Source organism: Pseudopipra pipra, chromosome 7 (genome assembly GCF_036250125.1).
Source record: "Pseudopipra pipra isolate bDixPip1 chromosome 7, bDixPip1.hap1, whole genome shotgun sequence".
Lineage (NCBI taxonomy): Eukaryota > Metazoa > Chordata > Aves > Passeriformes > Pipridae > Pseudopipra > Pseudopipra pipra.
Genome location: NC_087555.1, coordinates 30,436,580 through 30,457,262, shown reverse-complemented (window position 1 = coordinate 30,457,262; position 20,683 = coordinate 30,436,580). Strand labels below are relative to the sequence as shown.

Below are 20,683 nucleotides of genomic sequence, written 5' to 3'. Positions count from 1 at the left end.
ACTGTCATAGACTGGAAGCTGGGAGAGAGTTGAGGAAGCAGCATCTTCTTACAGCTTCTCTAGATGCCTGCTGTGGCCATTGCTGTGGATGGGATACTGGTCCTGGGATGCTGAGGCAAGTCCAGCTGTCCTTACAGAGTGGCAGCATCAGTTATGTGAAGCGTGGCACTAACACCACATGCTGTGGTACCAGTGAGTTGTTAAGCTACTATGTGGTTTTTAGCGTGTTCAATACCATACACTTTCTTTTCTACCTTATTAATGATTGATGACAAAGGCATCTTGCAGGTGATGGAGAGGTGTCTGCTCCTACTTCTCACAGTGAGGGACTGGGGAGACTTTCTGGTGGACTTATGGCTGATTTTACTAGCAAATCCCATCCCAGGATTTGGGCAAAAGTAAGTGGTATGAAAAGACTGGATCCAGAAAGATTATCAGCCAAATGTCATGGCTCTTGTTGCAGAGAGAGAACTGAATTAAACTGACAGTGGTGAACTGGCTTCAGGATTCTTTCAGTGCTGCTGTGCTGAAGTCCTTTTAGGGACAAGGTGACTTTACATGTGCTTGATTCTGGGTGAGAAGGTGGGACAGGAAAGAAGAGAGAATTGAGTCTTACATATGGAAAAATTCTAAATCTGTAGAAGATAGAATGTGGTGAAAAGAAGTTATGTATCACTTTAGATACATAACTTAGAGATAACACTGGTATTATTGGTAATATATAAAAATGAAGTTGCTGAGAAATCTTAGTTGTGAAGGGATTAGTATGTGGTTTAACTAAACCAAAGAGTTTTTTAGCTTCCAGAAGGTGTAGATTTTTCTGCCCTAGAAATCAGCAATTATTTGTCTCTAATGTTGTGGTCCAGTCCTAAATTTTTGGTGTAGCCTTTAGGAAATAAAAAACTTAACTGTTTTTCCCTGAAAGATGTGAAAGTGATTTGACTGTCCTTTAGTGTGATGATGGGGGGGGGGGGAGTAGCCAAAAAGAAAATGTATTTATCATAAAACTGAGAGAATTTGAACTGTTGGCTCATGTCTGATTAGTTGTGTACAAAGCCATAGCCCAGAAATGAACCTGATCTTGTTTCCTTCTGAGGTTAAAGAGACCCAGTTCTAGTCAGCAGGAAAACTAGCAGCAAATTCTGGATACAGTCATTGTGGTCAACAATTGTAATCAACCATGAGGGGAATACTGGGTGGCAGATACCAAACACGTGGAAAGAAGTAGCTTTGGGGGCACCTCTGAGTTGATTTTGTAATTCAGTGCTTTGACCAGTGCACGCAGCGATAGTCTGCTAACACCGAGGTAGAAAAGTGAGCTCCAAGTTGGAATTTGTTTTTTTTTCTATTTTCTTCTCCTTTCTCTTCCTAGATACAGGGGAATTTGCTAAAAAGGTTAATCAAAACCACAGAGCAAAGCAACAAAACATTACTGCACGTTGCCTCGAGCTAACAAAGAGCATTAGGGCTGAAAATATACCACCCAACACATCCAGTGACTATATAACCATCTACTTTGAAAATAAGAGGAACGGAGGTGCACAAGTGACGGATGTTCAACAGCTGCCTGACGAAGATGCAGCTATCATTACATTCAGTGACCATAAAGGTAATGCAGAAGTGCAAAGCCCTTATTTCTCTGAGAACTTCTTATTTAAGGATCAAAATGTGAGAAATGCCTAGAGAAATTTCTAGAGAAATGCCTCCTTTGCCCTCATAAAACAGCAAATCTGGTGCTTTGTCAGCAAGTCTCTGCTAACTGTGCAAGCCTCAGTTTTGGGCCAGCTGGGCATGAGGCATAGAACCGTTTCCTTTTTCCAGACAGCTTATTTCACCCTGGCCCTGATCCTTATAGAGTTCAGGTTGCAGTTTGAGTGCAGGGGACTTTCCCCCCAGCCTGCCACCTTCACCACCAGCTGTCCCATGGCAATGTGTGCTGTCTAGGTCATCAGGGGACAATTTCTTGGGCAGCTTTTTTGGCTGGAGAGTAGGTGGTGTGGCTTGTCCAGTCACTGACAGAAAGATGAGTGGAAGGTGAAGGACAAGAGGGAAGCTGGAGCCACTGCAGTGAAAGGGAGAGCTGAAGGGAAGTTGAAAGAAAGAGATGCTCTTTCTGTGGGAAAATGGAGGAGCTGGGTTTTGATACTGCTGAGTATAACCCAAACAACTGCTGAGCTGGGCACTTTAAGTACAGCATATAAGAGAAGTGGGGGCAGAGACTGTGTGTACCTCCTCCCAGAAGTGGACTGTGTTGTGCTTGACTTTCTCTCTCCAGCTTAGTTTCTGGCATTTAAAATAAATAATTCTTCAATAATTTGGAATTATTTCTATCTGGGAAGGGAGGGAAATTAATCTAAAAATGTTCTTAGAAATAACAAACATTATTATTTAGAAAACATAGTTTAAAAACCCCAAGCAACGAAAAGAACACAAAAACAAAACAGAAGATCTTAAATGCTGACATTAATAGTCTGGGGTTTTGTTTGTTTGTTTTAGATGTAACAAATATCCTGGCAAAGAAGCATACAATCAACAAAACGCCAATCTCTGTCTATCCTTACTACACCTCGCTGGGAACAGCTCTATATGGAAAGGAAGGGCCACAGATAAAGAAGCCAGATCCAATTACATTGCCTCTGGACCCTTATATCTGGAATTATTTGCAAAAAAATAGCAGCCTCATTGCAGCCATAAATTGTGAAATGGCAAAGTGTAATTGTGTGCCAGCGTGGCCTGAACCCCACTGTGCAGACCCAAAAGTTTCCTTGCATCCTTCTGCTGTTTTGTGTGAGCAGAAGAGATCAGTATCTCAGTTGGTCAAGAGATGGAAGGAAAATGTTTCCGCAGCCTTTTCACAAAGCATATCAAAGTATGAAGCAATTCAATGTCAAGTAAGCGCAGAGGTGTGGGAAGCCATTAGAAACAGCTTTCCCTGTGATGAAGTTCTGATGATCCCATGTATTTCCAAGGATTTACTTGTTCTAGTGGGAGAAAAAGAAGTTGTGAGTAATGTTGAACAAGAACTGAAGGTTCTGATTGAAAAGGCCACCAGAGAAATTGAAAGAGAAAAGCAAAGAACTGAACAAGTGGTGACAGTGAGTCCAGGGGAATATGGAATTTTACAGGTTTCTGGCCTGGAAGAAAAATTTCGTATGGAGTTCCCGGGTCTGAAAATAACTTACGATTATTTGCAGAAAATAATTAGGCTATGTGGTGTGCCTGAGGAAGTTTATAAAGTAAAAGGGGAAATATTCGATACTATGCACAAAATGGTAAAGAAAACAGTTAATATCCACCCTTATATTTTCCAGTTTTTAGAGCATATTGATAATGAAACCCTGTCACAGAGTCTGTTTATGTCAAAACAAATTAATGCCTTTTATGAGCTTGGCACAGGAGCTGTCATCTTGAATGGGAGTACTCCTGAAGATCTCCTAAAAGCAGAAGAAGAAATAAAGAAGGAACTGGACTACAGAAACATTGCATTGGAGGATGAGTCAGTCCTCCAGGAGAAGGAATGGCAGATGCTCACCAAGGAAAACTGCTCTAGTGAAGCTGTAACAGTCACTCAGGCAGGGAGTCAGGTCGTCATTGCTGGTTGTTCTCAAGCAGTAGCAAAAGCCTTTGAGGAACTTTCCAGCTTTATAGATGAAAACACACAGGTACAAAGGGTCATTGGAGGAAAGCCCATGGCGGTCATGATGTTTTTTGAGAAAGAGAAGGTTGATGTTTGGGGTGGCTTACTGAAAAAAGGTGTGAAAGTTGACTTTAGCACACAGAAAAAGTGTAGGGTTATATCCTTGAGTGGATCAAGGCCAAAAGTGCTGGAAGGAGTCAGCCTAGTTGAGCAAATACTATCTGGCCTGTACTATAAGCGTGTGGTAATTGGAGCACCAGGAGCCAAGTCATATTTCAAAGAGCACGAACGGGTTTTGGCCTCCCATGCAAAACAAGAGTTTAAATGTTTAGTCCGGCTGGAAGAGCACTCAGAAGAGCACCTGGAAGAACAGCAAGAACATAGTAATGAAGGCAAGCCCTATATGCAAGTGACTATGGGTGAAATTGTAATAGCAGTTTATAGAGCTGACTTATGCACTCATTCTGTTGATGTTGTGGTGAATGCGTCTAATGAAGACCTAAAGCACATTGGTGGCCTTGCTGATGCACTGCTAAGAGCTGCTGGTCCAGCACTGCAAGAAGAGTGCGATGAGCTGGTGAGGAAGAACGGGCATTTCCATCCCGGGAGCGCAGTTCTCACGGGCGCTGGGAAACTCCCCTGCAAGAACGTCATTCATGCTGTTGGGCCCAGGTGGAGGAAGGAGGAGCCAGAAAGGTGCGTGGACTTGTTGAGGAAGACAGTGAAGAAAAGTCTAGAACTGGCTGAAACATACAATTGTTCTTCCATAGCTCTGCCTGCTATAAGTGGAGGGATTTTTGGCTTTCCACTGGAACTGTGTACATATTCAATTGTATCCTCTATCAAGGAGACCTTGGAAGGATCCAAGGGGGACAGCAGCTTGAAGGAAGTTCATCTTGTGGATATTGTACAGGATAACATTCAGGCTTTCAGCAAGGCACTTAGAGAAGTGTTTCCAGATTCTTCACCTTCCTACGGGTCCCTGCATCAGGCCAGTAAAATTCCTCAACCTAGGGAGCGCAAAATTTCTCAAAAAAGCAAGAACTTACCATGCATAACAACTGAGGAAGGCCTTGATATTGTGCTGCAAACAGGAAGCATTGAAGATGCTGCAGTAAGTGTTTTAAATTATCTGCCATTGAAATACCAAGTGGGTTTTTTTGTGAGTTCTTTTTTTTAAACACAAAACCAATAAATGACCAACCCTAGACCATCATCTGTAGTTAGCAATACTGCCATGTTTGACATGTTGCTGAAATTGGCTATCGCTGCTGATAACAAGAATTGCTGTTAGGTGACTGTCTTACATGGTAGATACAGATGGCTGTGCAGCATTGCATTTTGTCATCTAGTCCAACCCCAAGTAGGGTCCCCTGGAGCACGTTACTCAGGATTGTGTCCAGACAGCTCCAGAGGTCCCTGTGTACATGGTATGGTACAGTTTAGCAGAAGCAACTGAGGCCAGCAGGAATCAGTCTGGGCTCCAAACCCTCCCGATCCTTCCTTGGTGGGCAGAAACCATCTTCAGGCAGCATTGACCTTTCCAGAAATCCTGATTATGGGAGTGTGGTACTAGTACAAAAGCAAAAGAGAGTGCTCAGTATTGGCTAGCACGAGTACCTTGCTATGTGAGACTGGCTGGTGCTTCCAGGTCCACTGTGCTCCTGCAGCAGCAGAGACATTTACATCTGAGCCTGGGTCTATAGCCAGTCCTGTTTTCCCTGCATCTGTGGGATATTGGTCTGGGAAACTTTTATTTGTTCTGTCACTGGCATGAAACATGCAGTTACTATTGCATTTCCTGTGAAGAACCATCTTCTCTAATTGATTTCCAGTTGCCTGCTGCATTGAAATTCTGTTAGCTGGCTGATAACTGTTTTACTGGGATTGCCAAAACTGGAAGCAACTCTGTTCAGAACCCTTTCCATAATGGCTGGGAAATCCTTTCAGGTGTGGATGCCTCCCACAGCTTGTGCATGCGGCTCTTCTAGTTGGACAGAGCAGAATATATGTTAAAATGTGTACAGAGGTCCTTCCCAAGGAGCTGGATATAGGACTTGACACAATGTTTATAAGCCTTTGTATTTCTCTCATTTAAAAGTTACTGCTTTTCTTACTTCTTTCTCCTTAGGTTTCCTCCAGTCTTGTTTGTCTTCAGGTTCTGCTTTTCCCCTAGACCAGCCATGCATGGGAGTCCTGCCTACCTCAGTGAACATAGATTTTGGTCTGTGAGCTTCTCTTGGAGAACAAACTTGCATAAATGTTTTTCAAGTGGAGGTAGAATGAATAAACCAGGAATGCAGAATTTTAAGTTTCTCCCATCAAGCTGAAATGAATTTCATTGTTAACTCAACTTTTGTGTTCTGGGTAGGCTCATGGTATTAGAATTGAGCATAACTTCTATTTCATTCCAAACTTTGCTCAATCTGATTGCTGTCCCAAAAATTTACTTTGTAAGTCATCAGGCAGGCTGTTTTGATTAATCAATGCAAAATTTAAATTTGATACTTAAAAGGTAGAGGTTTTGCTTGTGTGTTTTTCAGACATCCATTGTTGTCATCAGTGTTGGCAAAGATCTCCAGCTTGATAAAGGGCCACTTGCTAAAGCTTTGCTAAGCAAGGCAGGGCCAATGCTTCAGACAGACTTGAGAAAAGAAGGCCTAGGAAGAGCTGAGGAGGGAGCTGTATTGAAAACAAATGGCTACAATCTAGACTGCAGTGTTGTGCTTCATGCTATTGTACCTGCGTGGTCCCAGAGAAAAACATCTTCAAAGGTATAAGGTGTTTTTTTGGCTGGAATTTGTGTGGGCTTTATAGTGTGTTTAATGCCACTTTTCCTTTGAAATCAGGGACAGTGTCACAGAAGACAGGAGAGTTTGACCTGTTCTTTTTTAACTGTGGGGCTGATATCTTGTTGATTGATGAATTCCTTGTGATGTATGCAATTAATTGTATTTTATTACCAAGCTAAAAGGGAAAGTGCTATGTTGCACACGCTGGAAAGAAAATTACCTTTAGTAACTGAAAAAATGATTGTGCTTTACAGGTCTTCGGTGACATCATCACAAAATGTCTGGAGATTGCTGAAGAACTGTCTCTAAAGTCAATTACTTTTCCGGCAATTGGGACAGGAAATTTAGGATTCCCAACCTTTATTGTTGCTGAATTATTGTTTGACAAGGTGTTTGAATTCAGTAGTAAAAATGGAGTAAATTCTCTTGAGGAAGTTCACTTTCTGTTGCATCCAAAAGACACAGCTCATATTCAGGTGAGTTACTCTGGTTTTCTTTCTCTATCATATGCTGGTTTATTTGATGATACTTGGCTATCTGATGATCTTCAAAGAATCCACAGGGTGCTTGTTCTTACACTAAAGAAAAACTTTGCTGACAGTCTCTCTTGTCTATACTGAAAGTTCTCATTTTTGTTCTGCCCATCATGGTCACCTGCCTCTCCTGTACAGACCTGCTCCCTTCCTGTCCTTTTCTGTTTCCTGGCAGTAATACAGACAAAGATGTAATTATTCTTTGTCTCATGAACTCACCTAATTCCTCAGTCAATAGGTCTTGACAGGTAGGTTGTAACTCCTGCATCAATGCCTCCCTCCACCCCTGGAAAAAAGGAGTGTTTAGATGGAGTGCTAGTGTCTTTTTAGGAAAAATAATTGTGCTAGGTATGCTGTGCTGACAGACTTCTCCAGTAGAAACATCCCAGTATTCTGCATCCCCCTTTCTTTAGTATCACTTTAGCACAAATTTTCTATATGCTTGCTCTAATTGCTCATTTCACACCGAAAGAAAGCAGTCACACTGTGAATTAATGTCCAGATAAGTGTTTCTGCATCTGTTGGCTTCTGCTATTTTGTGCAGTAGCTAATACATTTTGAAAGGCCAAACCTGAAGGCTACTGCATCAAAGCCTGAGCTGTTTATATAGAGAGGGATGGTAATACTTGGAAAAGCTGAGTTAGTGTAAGCTAGCCACTCAGTCTAAGGATGCCATCTCTTGCTCTATCCCTGTGGAATGGGGCTAGGCCTTTGACTTACTTATTTGTGATTCTGCCTATTGTTCACGCTGAAAAGCCTTGCTCTCCAAGAACAACATGTGCCATCTTGCCATCACATTATGGCAGATGGTATGAAGTAATTTGTGTTTAGCTCTTTCTAAATGTTTTTTAAATTGACTTTTCAAACTTTTATTTCTACTGTGTAAAGAACTTCTGCAGGGGTTGATTGTAATTTCCTTCTCTAGGTATTTTTAGATGAACTTGAGAAGAGGCGTGGAAATACTGCAGGTGTTGAAATGCAGAAGCCTTCTCCAAATGAGGCTGGCCAAGGCACAGGTAAGCTTGTTTCACAGAAGCTACATGCCTAGTGGATTCTTTTATTCTTTAAAATATTCCAGGGAATGCATTCATAATGGATGTTTAGATATTTGTTTGGTGAGCATATAATTCCCAAACTCCAGGTGGCTGTATTTTCAGGTTGAGTTATGTCTGAAATAGTATTGGAGATGCTAAGAAAAAAAATGTACCTATGATTCCTTATCCGGATAGTCGGGACAGCAGAAGCTATCATGTGCCAAGGGCACAAGCAGAGCTTTTTCTTTTGTTGCTGCAGCACTAGATCCGACTGTGAAGAGGTCAGTGTCTTTCTATGTCCTGGGAAGGCAGATGAGTTCCTGGTTATGTGTCTTAAAGTGGTCTCTTTGGAATACTCTTTAACCTTTTATGTGTTCAGATGAGTAGCAAAACCAAACTGAAATATCTTTGGTGTTATCCAGCTTAATGGAACTGCAGCCTGTAAAAAAACAGTTACATGTTGAAAACTGAAATAAAATTTTACAAATAACACATGGGTAAAAAATTCCACCTGTCATGCAGTAGAGAAGCTGCCTGGAAACTCTGTGAGACAAAGGAGCAAAAGAGTAAGACTTGGAAAGTTTGCTGCTTTCTTACATAGAGGTTTTACAAAGGCTTATACGGTGAAATGTCGCTAAGTGGTGTCCTGTGTTCCAGGTGTGCAGCAAAACACATTCCCAGAAATTATGGGAATAGTGCAGGTTGAGCAAGGACTCCTGTGAGAAGGGATGATTTTCAGTTAGCATGGCAGGCAATCCTCTCCACAGGCTGAGTCTGTAGCCAAACTGTGGTGTCTATAGGTGTTGTACCCATGAACAAGTCCCTTATCTTTTACATCATCAGTCCCTTCTGCTCAGGGTCTGTATTTCTTTTCCTGCAGCTTTTTCTACTACCTCTTCAACCGCAGCACATAATTTACTTGAAATGACAATTGGCTCCATCGTGTTCCAGGTGGCAGAAGGTGATATTACCAAGGAAAAGGGAGATGTCATTGTAAACATAACAAACCAAACCTTCAACCTCCAAACAGGTATTTTAGTTGATATTGTGTGTGAAAACAGTACGTGTGCTTGGAAGGGCTGGGAAAGGAGACGAGGAAGTATTTTCTTCAATGCTTCATACCCTTTTATTTTTTTTCACAGTGTGGTTTCTGTTTTGCTTCTTAGGGTACAAAGGTTCAATTAAGTACTGTCTGAAACTTTATTTTCTTGGTAATCTATGTTACAGGATGGCATGTTTAAGACTCTCTTGCAGAAAGGGAAACTAATAATTTTTTGGTTTTTTAATATAGAATCTTTTTATAGAATACCTGTCAGACTAAAGGAGAAGACAAACCTCAATGAGTTTTGAACTTGGGGAAACTTGTTGGGTACTTTAGACATCACTTTGTGTTGAAAAGCGGAAGTCTAAAATTTTGGCAGCAGTGCTTTTCAATGAAAACATTTACTGTTACTGGCATTGAGATATTTTTAGATATTGTGTGGATACAGTTCTGCTTCAGAAGGGACTTTAACAGTATTAACAGTAGTAACAGTGGATTCATGTGCCTCTTCTCATTTAAGGTGTCTCAAGAGCAATTCTGAATGGTGCTGGAAAAGCAGTTGAAGTTGAATGTTGTCTACTAGGTATGGTAAAACATTTCTGACCCTTCTGAAGGTGTTAATGCACGGCAGGGAATCTGCTGGAATAATTTATCAATGTTGCCTACTGTACTTCCATCTGTATTATGCACTGTGTTACAGCAGCTAGTTTTTAAATCAGTTAATGTAATATTTGTAAAACATCTAGTGAAGGAAGGAAAAGAAAAATCTTCAAAAGGAGATGGCTTCTGAACACATGTAAAGATCTAAATCTGTTAGTTATTACATCCTCTTATTCCAATAAAGCTTTCCATGATAAAAACAAAGAGTTTACATCGAACAGAGCAAGCGAGATGTTGTCAGAAATGTTAATAGACAAGCCATAAGTTACTGGAAACAACTGTCTACCTGCAACTCCTTTTGTTATTTCTGAGTAAGAAAATGTTTGTTTTGTCATTACTAGTAATCCACTACCACATCCTCTATGGGACTACTTTTCAGTAGTCTGAAGCTGGGTTCCTGCCTCAGAAGAGGCATTTATTTGTAGACCAAATTGAGCTGGTGAACAGCAGCTATAATGAAAGGGAAGTAAGGATGGACAAGTATGTGGTTTAAAACCCCACAAAATAAAGGAAGTGGGAAAGATGAAGGTGTGGAGGTCAGCTTGGAAGACCAACCAAAGGAAAAGAATTATGTGGAGGCAATCAGGGGTAAACAAACCTCTCTTGCACAGGCCAAGAGGGTAATTTGGGCTAGGCAGCCTGGGGGTAGATGTCATGCTTGTGTGTTTGTGAAGACAGAGTGCCTGTCTGCATAAAGTTCTCCAAGTCTGCAGAGCAAACCAGATAAATAAAGATGCACACAAAATTTATTTATCAAAAGAGGCACATATCTTACAAATATAAATTGAATCCTTGTGCCTTGAAAGTGAAAATAGAGAGAGGAAGTTGCTTACTTTATGGACGGAGACATGAAGCTTATCCTGGGGCATATTTGTCACCACTTCTTATTTCTTAATGAGAACTAGTACACATCTATATTGTGGATAATTGTTGATTATGTTCTACTACTTCTTTCAGCCCAGAAACCTCACAAGAGCTATATCATCACCCAAGCAGGAAACCTGCCATGCAAAAAAATAATCCATTTTGTTGCCCAAGATGATATCAAGTTTCTAGTTTTCCAGGTGCTCCAGGAGTGTGAATTACAGGGGTACACCTCTGTCACCTTCCCAGCAATTGGAACAGGTCTGTGTCTCCCTTTTTTGAAATGGGTTCAGTGCATATGATTCTGCTGATCTCAGGGCTCAAGCAATGAGTTTATCTGGAGAGGTTATTATTTGGTGAAAATATATTCGGAAACTGCAGTCTTCAAAACTGTTATTAGAGATTTATGAAGAGCTAGAAAGCTTCACTCCTTGCAGACATTTAGTACATAAAGAGTATGAGTATTCTAGAACCAACACTTCCTTGCTAACAGGGATTCAAAGGTATATCTGTGCTTCCTGGAGAACCTGCAGCCTGATGTGTGTGCAGCTCAGGGAGAACAGCCAGGGAGCTACTTCTCCATTGCTGAAATCAGTAGATGCAACTCTGCCTGGCAGCCGCACAAGCAAGGTTGATGCAGATGGAACATGAGCCAGTCAAAAAGGCCAGATTGTCCCTTTTTCTTCTCTTGTTATTTTCAGTTAGTTTGGTAGAAATCCATAGCATCAGAGAATCCAGAACTGTGCCCCATGCATGGGGGAACCCCTTGCATGAACAAAACTAGGCCTACATTTTGAGCAAGGAGTTGGTTACTGGGCCACTGAGCATCAGGCCTGTGGCCTATTAGGTACTCAAGCTGTACAAACTACATCATAACCTGAATGGTTGCCATGCCAACAAAAGGAAACTTCCATTTTTCCCTTGCTGGAAAGGTGGTCTCAAACGTTCTTCTCATGATAAATAGAAACCTTTCCTAATTGCCTGCCTGACATTATTCTTGACCTGTTTATGATCCAAGTGATTGTGGGTATGTTCATAGCTGTTCTTGTAAAGATGTTTTAATAATTTGTGATTAGCAGTTCTTAAAAGCAAAATATCTCTAACTTTTTTCAGGAGAGGCAGGCCGCAATCCTGCTGAGGTAGCTGACAAGATGATAGATGCAGTAACTGACTTTGCAAGAAGGAACTCTCCTGCATCTGTGAAAACTATTAAAGTTGTCATCTTTCAGCCACATCTGCTGAGTGTGTTCCATGCAAGCATGCAGAAAAGAGAAAAGCCTACTAAAACACCAATCAAATCATTTATTTCCAAGATAAAATGTAAGTAGATGTCACTTAAGTGCAGGTTATAGATCAATCTGTTTAGCAGCAGGTAGTAATAATTAACATTAATTACAATATTTATGTATTTCAATGTAGCATTCCGGAGCCCTGAGAAACGTTCCCCAAAGGAAAAAAGCACAGGAGTTTTGGAAAAGAAAATCGACCTGGCTGTTGTGCAAATTTGCGGTGAAATTAAAAAGGAAGTGGAAGAAGCTGAAAACTGGCTGAGAAGTGCAATTTCAAAGGAACAGCTTCAGACAGAAATTGTAGATGACTCCATCTCTCATTTCAGTGAAGAAGAGAATGAGGAACTGCATCACCTACAAAAGAAATTAAAAATTGCTCTTTATTTGAAGGGTACCTCTATTGGAATTTCAGGTTTTGGGAAAGATGTCTGGATTGCTCATTCAGCTATTCAGAAAATGATCCTCAGGGTAAAAGCTACTAAACAGGAAGAGGTCCAAGCAGGACTTTTACAAAATTTAATTGAATGGCAATATTTTGAAGAGGATTCCTATGTGCCCTTTGATAGTCTTACAAATATGCAGTTGGAAAATGCTTACAGGGGAAAGCAGAAAAGTATTTCAGTCACCATTGGTGAGAAAAAATACACAGTGGATATGAAACTTAAATATGCTGTGGATGACCAAGGAAAACAAACAGCCATTAGACGTGTTGATAAATCTGAAGGTAAGTAAAAGCATCTTGACAAACTGAGGTTCCATGTGAAAACCAGGCTGCATCCAGCCTAATAAGAGAAGGAATGGTAAGAATATTCAAAGTATTGTTAGGAGCTTTGTGCAGTTGCTTTTCTGGAGAATGTAGAAAGGAGCTGAATTGGGAATTAAAAATTAAAGAACCCTGCAGTTTTTTTAAATATTTTGAAAAGTAGGTAATGCGTTCTGAGGTTCTTATCAAGCTTTCTAGCAATAATTAGGTGTTTGTAGCAGCTGTCATTCTAGCTCTCAGCTCACTTCTGATTTTGAGATGTATCTTTTCTATTTACTGCTGTTCCTGATAAGGAGCTACCTCTTTCTGACTCATCCATAAGCAAGATGTATGGGCTTTTAGAAGGATTTGTAGCAGGGCATACTGAATTTTAAGCAGGGGATTTGTGTAAATATGATTGATCATGTTTCTTCTGCAGATCAAGAGTCAACAGTGCTCCCTGCAACATGGGACAATATGGAAAACGAGCGACTCAAAATAGTGGAACTAAGACCAGAAACAAGAGAGTATAGAGATGTGCAGGAAAGGTTTCTGCAGACCTGTCAGTCATTCAGAATTGAAAAGGTATGTCATAATTTCTGAGCACAAATGCTTTGATGGTAAGTGATAAAAGATACTAACAACAATGGAAAAAGTAATTCTGTTGGGATTTCTGGAGTTGGACAAGTCTTTCTGGCTGTCACTAACTTCAACCAGCATCAGTTTAGTGGGGTATTTGAAGCAGCTCTTGAGCAGTTGCTTCTTCAGCGCCAAGGGAGAGTGCTCTTGGAATGGTTTTTGCTGTAACAGAGCACAGCATTTGCCCACGTAAGCTGTGTGTGCTGTGCAGGCAGGGGCATCATCTCTGGCCCAGAAACCTGCAAAACGCTCCTCTGTTGTTTCCCATGGAGTGTCTCTGTCATGTTCTGGGCTGGGTTCTGCTATCTGTGTGCCAAAGTTTGGAAGGATTTGAGTAACTTGTTTCATCATTTGGTATAAAAGCATTGGAGCTGGGAGGGGAATCTTGGAAGCAGATCGAACTGTCTATGCACAAATTTTTTTCGTGACAGCAACCTACCCTCTTTCTTTCTGTCTTTCTTACTTCAAAACTTTGCAGATTGAAAGGGTACAGAACCCATATTTTTGGAAGGCCTACCAAATAAAAAAGCGTGAAATGGATAAAAAAAATGGCAACACAAATAATGAGAGGCTTCTGTTTCATGGGACGAGTAAAGAGTCATTAACCTTAATTAACAACCGTGGATTTGACCGGAGCTATGCTGGAATGCACGGTAAAGTGACTATCTAAGCAACCCTTGTTTTCCTGAAAGAGGCTAGGACTGATTTACCATACCATCTGACTAGTCCCGCCTTGCAAAATCATTTGTTTTGTTATATCTCTGTATTGCAAATAAAAAGCAAATTCACTAGCTCTGAAGGTGGCAGATAAGGGATTGCTGCTACTGAAACACTCACAAACATTTGTTTTTCTGACTACAGCTGCAAACTTCGGAAATGGAACGTACTTTGCTGTTAATGCCAACTATTCTGCCCACGACAACTACTCTAAACCAGACATGAATGGGAAGAAGCACATGTACTTGGCTCGAGTCCTTGTTGGAGAATATTCTCAGGGCAGAAAAGGAGCGATCACTCCAGAACCAAAAAATGCTAGTAACTCTATAGATCTGTTTGATAGTTCGACTGATGATGTGAGCCGGCCATCCATGTTTGTAATTTTTAATGACATTCAAGCTTACCCAGAATACCTTATCACTTTCACTAGATAAGTTGTTTTGATTGCAGCCACGATTGCAGGTCTTTCAGCCTTCGTATAGGATGGAAATACCTATAACAAAACGCACAATGAAAACAATAATTAGTTGTATCAAATTAATTTCTATTTCCATTTAAGCAATCTGGCAATTTCTGATACCCCTGAAGTAGACTTCTTGTTTACACTTGGAACAGCTGAGCATGTTTAACACTTGAGCATAACTTTGTACTGAAAACTTCTGCTAGATTACATATTAAGTCTTTGTACTGTATCGGCTTTTCCATGCAGCCTTAGGGCCTTCCTAATTGCTGATGAGGAGTGGGAAGGGATAGTGCAGCCACAGACTGCACAGTGTTGCATTTCTGATGCCTTCTTACACTCTGTAAGTGACAATCTCATTGTGGATTATGACACAGTGGTTTTCAATAAATAAACTAGTCATAGTTAATGGCTTATGTTTGTCTAGACCTCTCAGAACATTTAGCATTGATTTTCAACCACTGAACTTCAATGAACTTGATGTTACAGATATGGATTGACTTGTTTTTAATACCATAAACCTGCTGCTTTGCAGTGCCTCCAACTACTGAAAACTCTTAGCTCCTCTGAATGAATTGGCTTTGACTTATTTGGTTAGATGATTAAGAAAAAAAATCTTCCAATACCTTCTTTACATAGTTAGTTGGGTTGCTGTTAAAGTTTTACTGTTGATGTGTCCATGTGAGCAATAACTATCGCAGGGGAACTGTGGCCAAGGAACACCTTTTCTGGGAATGTGGTGTGAAGTACTGTGAACCTGCAATTCAAGTATCTCAGTAGAGCCATGAACATCAGGCTGTTCATTCGCACCCATCCCATTGTGACAGTGCTGGAACAACTCCCTTTGGGCCTTATTGCTTCTCGTTATGTCAGTTTTCTAACCACTGAAAAATGCTGACTGGTGAAATCAAGTGTCTTGAAATCAACTTCACCTGGAGCTTGAAATCAAGATATGGGTATGGGGGCCAAAAGTCTTAAGTTTTACTTTTACAATGAATAAACTTATTACATCTCTGTAACAATACCCATGGTCCATGGTTCGTCAGTGTGCCAGGAGCCAGAGGAGATGGCTCCAGGTGCTTCATTGCAGCTGGTGGGTCACTGGTACCAGTCTGACCATTCCCTCCAGAAGACAGTACTGCATCAGTTCTCAGTTTCCCATTGCCACAAGAAGCTGCAGAGGACACCAAGGTGTTTTTTCACCAGTGGTTGCATTACAGGTGCCATGGGCATCCAGCATGGAACAGAAACCTGCAGCACTGGGCTCTGTGCAGGCGATGAGTGACAGATGCTACTTATCCAGTTTATTCTAATCAAAAGGCAAAGGTGGGGGGCAGGGGCACACAAAGGGACATAGAATCGTAGAATATCCTGAGTTGGAAGGGATCCACAAGGATCATCAAGTGGAACTCCCGGCCTTGCACAGGAGAGCTCTGAGAGCACTGTGCAAATGTTTCTTTAACTCTGTCAGGCTTGAGGCTGTGGCCACTTCCCTGGTCACAGGGAAGCCTGTTCCAGTGCCTACCCACCCACCGGATGAAGAACCTTTTCCTAATATCCAACCTAACCGTCCCCAAGTAGAGCTTCAGCCTGACACTGCTTGTTCCACCCTGACCTTGTTCCTCCAGCAGCGATGTTGCAGAATGTGGCATATGTAAAAGTTTTCTTAAGAAACCATCTTCTCTGAGGTTTAATCTTTGTATACTTTCAAGCTTAATCAACAAGAAAGGAGATTTAATCCATGAAACAGATAGCAGCTAGCAAGAAAGCTCTAATTGCTGTCCAGGTATTAGACAAAGTACTTGTTGGTAGAATTGCCTTGTTAAGGTTTAGAGCTCGACATGTCTCAGTGATCTCAGACCTAGGATGAGGTTACCAAAGCTTCAGGAGAAGGATGTACCACTGACAGTGAATGTGAAGAATGCCACAAGGACATTTGGCAGGATGCTCAAGATAAGGAAGAAACTATTAAAGATAACTCAGCAAATCGGCTGAATCAGCTTGACTGGGGTAATATTTTGAGAACAATTCCCATGTGCCCTCTGACAGCCTCACAAATATGCAGTTGGAAAATGCTTACAGGGGAAAGCAGAAAAGTATTTCAGTCACCACTGGTGAGAAAAAATACACAGTGGATATGAAACTTAAATATGCTGTGGATGACCAAGGAAAGCAGACATCCATTAGACATGTTGATAAATCTGAAGGTAAGTAAAAGCATCTTGACAAACTGACCTTTGGATATTTGGCAGGATCCCCAAGATAAAGAAGAAACTATTAAAGATAACAACTGTGCTGAATCAGCTTTGACTGGGGTAATGGTAATTCCAGCAAGGGGAGATCATGACCACCAACTCACTTGGCCCACCAAGTGAAGAAACCCACCGACCCAAAAGAAGAGAAAGATTGAGAGCATGTGGATTAATTGGCATGAGAAGTAAGACAATCGTTAACCAGCAGAAGACAGGAGACTAATTAATAAGAGACCTAAGTAACTTGTAGCCAAGGAACATTACTGCCTTTGTTTGATAAAATATATGAACAGTGAAAGAAACCGCTTTGGTAGTCTCTGTGCTGACTTTGTGGATTTGCCACCCAGCGCTTCTTTCTGCACAGAACTGTAAATAAATGAAATGCTCGACTGCATGTGTGGATTGGCCTCTTGTACAGCGGGTGAAAGAAACTCTTTTGGGACAACAGCGACACGGGCTGGCAGCCCCCGGCACAGGGGCAGAGGGAACATTCTGTCAGGTGAAGGGGGTGCCCGAGGCAGCTTCAGGTGCTCGAGGGGGAGAGAAGCTTAAGGGCGCAGGTGTGAAGCTGCGACGGGGGTCCCGAGGAGCCGGCCTGGGGCAGGTGTGTCGCGACAGACCCGAGAGGCGGGTGCCTGCCGGGAAAAGGCGCGGCCGCCGCTCTGGGAAGCGAAAGCGAAAGCGGCGGGGAGCGGAGCCGTCGGTGCGGCGATGGCGGGGCAGCGCCCGGGCGCCTTCCCGCTGCTGGTGCGCGGGGACTGGGGCTCCGCCGAGCCGCCGCCCGCCCTGAAGAAGAAACTGCTCTGCTACTTCCAAAGCCAGAAGCGCTCGGGAGGCGGCGAGTGCGAGCTGCGGGCCGGCACCGATGCCGAGACCGGGACCGGGCACCTCCTCGTCTGCTTCGCCCGCCCCGAGGGTGAGCGGCCGGGCCGGGCGGGTCGGGGCGGGGGACCCGGCGGGTCCAGGGCTCGGGGTATGGATCAGGGTGTGGGCTCCCTGCGGGGATGAGTGAGGGTGTTGGGGGTGGCAACTCACAAGCCTAAACTTCCTGCTAGTTAAAAGATAGGTTCTAACTTAGTTGTAATACTATCTCCTGTCTAGTATGTCATCTACAGTATCTATAGTACATAGATGCCATGTACACCCCCTAATATACAGTATAGGTAGTCTCTAAACATGGTGTGATTCTTGTGGATGTCCTGTGCAGGGCCAAAACTTGGACTCAGCGATTCTTGTGGATGCCTTCCAACTCAGAATATTCTGTGATTCTGTGATTTTTTTCTTATCTGTATGCTTAGATGTGGTGTTTAGTTCTATCCTCTGGATTATGTATTGCAGCAAAGCTATAAGCTAATAAACATATCCTACGAGCTATATGTCTATATATATTAATCTTGATGCACACTAGTATTCTCCAGATTGCTCTTGGGATAATAAAGGTTACACTAATCTAACAATATATGTGCTAGTTACATATATATATGTATAAAATATGACATATATAACATGCCAGTATTTCTCTAAACTTGCTGGAAAGGATTTAAACTTGGAAAGGATTTAGCTGCAGTTGGGTTAGATGTACACATACATATGCATGTATGTGCATAAACACACACAGAGAGATTTTTTTTTCCTTGCCTTATGTATCCCGGTTGCTGACTCAAAGAGCCGGTAAGTTCAGGACATCAAGCCACAAGCCATCTTGGCACTGGCTGAAAGAGGATATGAAAGGCTTGGGGGCGGGGACTCAGTGGATACCCCCATGAAACACGTGATAGAGCTGAGCTTTGCATCTCTCGTGTTTAATTTAGTGAAGCAACGAGTTCTTCAGAGACAGCCTCATGAGTTGCATCTGGAAGGAAAAGGAAAAGTGAAGTTGACTGTCACAGAGCCTGAAACCACACGAGCTACTGAAGAGGAGACACTTGAAGAAAAACTAGCTCCCACAGAGGTGAATAAAAATTATAATCTCAACCAGAGGTTTGAAACAGTGGTGACAGCATGAAATCTGTCACTGATATTTTGCTTTCACTTTATTTTAGGCTCTGGATGCCATGAGCAACCTTCAAACAAAAGGTAAAATGCTATCCATCACTCTGATTCTTCCTGAAACAAAAGATATTGGTGCTTTTCTCCACACATGGCTCCCATTCTGGGGGCAGTTTTGCTGAAAGTTTCTGAGTTTGGTAGTGTGACTCAGGTGATAGAGGGAAAGATGTCTGGCTGGTGACACTGCAGACTTGATCACCACAAATGGAGTTCACCTGGCCAGACTTGGACAATGGGCCTGGTTTAGCTTCCTGCTGCACTGATGGCAGGGCATGGTGGTCATCAGGGGGCTTTACACTGAGTCACACAGGGCTGCTGGTGGCCTGTGGTGCCTGTGGATGTCCTGGGCTGTGTTCAGGCTTGTTACACCTGCACCAGGGCTAAGAAACAGATGCAGAGGCTGCAGAGTCTCTCCCAACCCTTACTGACACCTGGGCAGCTGTGGCCAATTATCTCAATGGCTTTTAGTTGAGTTTAGTCTCTGACCCAGAGAAACACCAGTGACCTTGACTTGTTTACTCATGCCTACTTTTGTGCCACCACAGAAGGTGACTGCAGCTTGCAGAATATTGCATCTGGGCTGGTTTGGATCCCAAAATGTTGAGGGATACCCTGCAGTATTTGTTTGGTTAGCAATTTCTTTTCTTGGGGAAGGAAAGGAGAGTAAGGGTAAGAAGAGTCTGCTTATTCCGGGAAATGGGTACCAACATTCTGTGACGTACTTATCTTTGTGCTGCAGAGAGTTTTGTTCCAAGCAGCGAACTCCAGGAAGAAGCTGGCTCTGCAGAGACCTCACCTTTGGTGGTGTTTGAGAACATACAAAAATGCAGTCCAAACTGCTTACGTTTGCTGTTGGAGAACATCAGCGGCCTGACTGTAGATGAGGACTTCACTGTGGAAGTGATACCTGAAATAAATGTTGCTGTAGCTACCTTTATACAAAGTCTTGGTAAGAGAGGGGGACACCATCATTCATCACCATGTATATGTACAAGTAACAGCTTTCAGAGCCCGATTCCTCTCCTGTTAGAGATCCAGACTGTTTTATAAAAGTACCTGGGTTGCAGTCTCTCAAGAAAGATGTCTTACATACAGCTCTGCCAAAGTGTCTGCGACCCAAATGTTACACTGAAAAAAGAAAATGGTGGTGCATCCATTCATTGAAATTGGATGAGAATGGTTCATTGTTCCCATCTTGCCTTGGGTTAGATGAAGAAGAATTGGAAGTGCACAGAATGTGGGGATTTTTGCAAGTTGTTGAGCTATATAAAGTCTCCTTTTGAGAAGACAGGAGAGTTCTGAGATGGGAACAGAGACACAGTGGTAGTGAATAACAGAGTAACACGGTTATGTGCTTTTCCCCTTTTTTATTACAACATAGACTTATTTGGCACCCAAGACACTTTTGTTCCAAGTACAGGGAGAAGTAGACTGGGTTCGTTCTCTTCCAGGATGGATAGCTGAGGCTGATGTCGACCCAGGAAAACACGGTCCCTTCATCCTGCTCTTCTCTTTACAGATACTGAAGAATTTGTGAAAACATGTTTACAACACAAGAGAGTCAGAGAATTCAGAATGACTGCCAGGGTTCTTGAACTGACCCGGACCATCAAGGCCGAAAACCTCCCGGACAGCATTTCCCCAGATTACATCACAGTTTACTTTGAGAGTGCGCGGAACGGAGGGGGGCCCGTGTCAGATGTCCAGCTCTTCCCTGAGGAGAACTCAGCCATCATTACTTTCTGTGATCGCAAAGGTAACACTGTCTTTTGCCTGACCAAGGTGCTCGCAGGCAGACAACTCGCAAGCAAATCACTGCAGACTTTTCATTAGGGAAAGCCTGGCTTGCTGTCGCTAAAGTCGGCGTATGCTGCCTTTTTCCCGAGTGCTCTGGATTTAGAAATACTGCTGCATATCTAGGGTTTCAGAATCTCTTGCGGTTTTCCTGGGTTTGGTTTCTTTTTGGTGTTTAT

General features: G+C 42.4%; 1 protein-coding gene across 1 annotated transcript in view; it reads left to right on the top strand.

Annotated features, from left to right (window-relative positions):
* The window catches only part of PARP14 (poly(ADP-ribose) polymerase family member 14), a 37,346-nt gene that overhangs the window by 3,422 nt on the left and 13,241 nt on the right, over positions 1–20,683 (top strand). Inside the window, exons 7-25 of the mRNA XM_064662059.1 lie at positions 1,373–1,609; positions 2,497–4,751; positions 6,181–6,411; positions 6,684–6,905; positions 7,888–7,978; positions 8,877–9,026; positions 9,559–9,621; positions 10,656–10,823; positions 11,676–11,882; positions 11,982–12,575; positions 13,033–13,178; positions 13,711–13,885; positions 14,094–14,382; positions 16,459–16,616; positions 17,266–17,577; positions 18,473–18,612; positions 18,704–18,737; positions 19,450–19,659; positions 20,230–20,466. Of these exons, the coding sequence (XP_064518129.1) occupies positions 1,373–1,609; positions 2,497–4,751; positions 6,181–6,411; positions 6,684–6,905; positions 7,888–7,978; positions 8,877–9,026; positions 9,559–9,621; positions 10,656–10,823; positions 11,676–11,882; positions 11,982–12,575; positions 13,033–13,178; positions 13,711–13,885; positions 14,094–14,382; positions 16,459–16,616; positions 17,266–17,577; positions 18,473–18,612; positions 18,704–18,737; positions 19,450–19,659; positions 20,230–20,466 (5,919 nt within the window). The remainder of the gene's footprint in view (positions 1–1,372; positions 1,610–2,496; positions 4,752–6,180; positions 6,412–6,683; positions 6,906–7,887; positions 7,979–8,876; positions 9,027–9,558; positions 9,622–10,655; positions 10,824–11,675; positions 11,883–11,981; positions 12,576–13,032; positions 13,179–13,710; positions 13,886–14,093; positions 14,383–16,458; positions 16,617–17,265; positions 17,578–18,472; positions 18,613–18,703; positions 18,738–19,449; positions 19,660–20,229; positions 20,467–20,683) is intronic.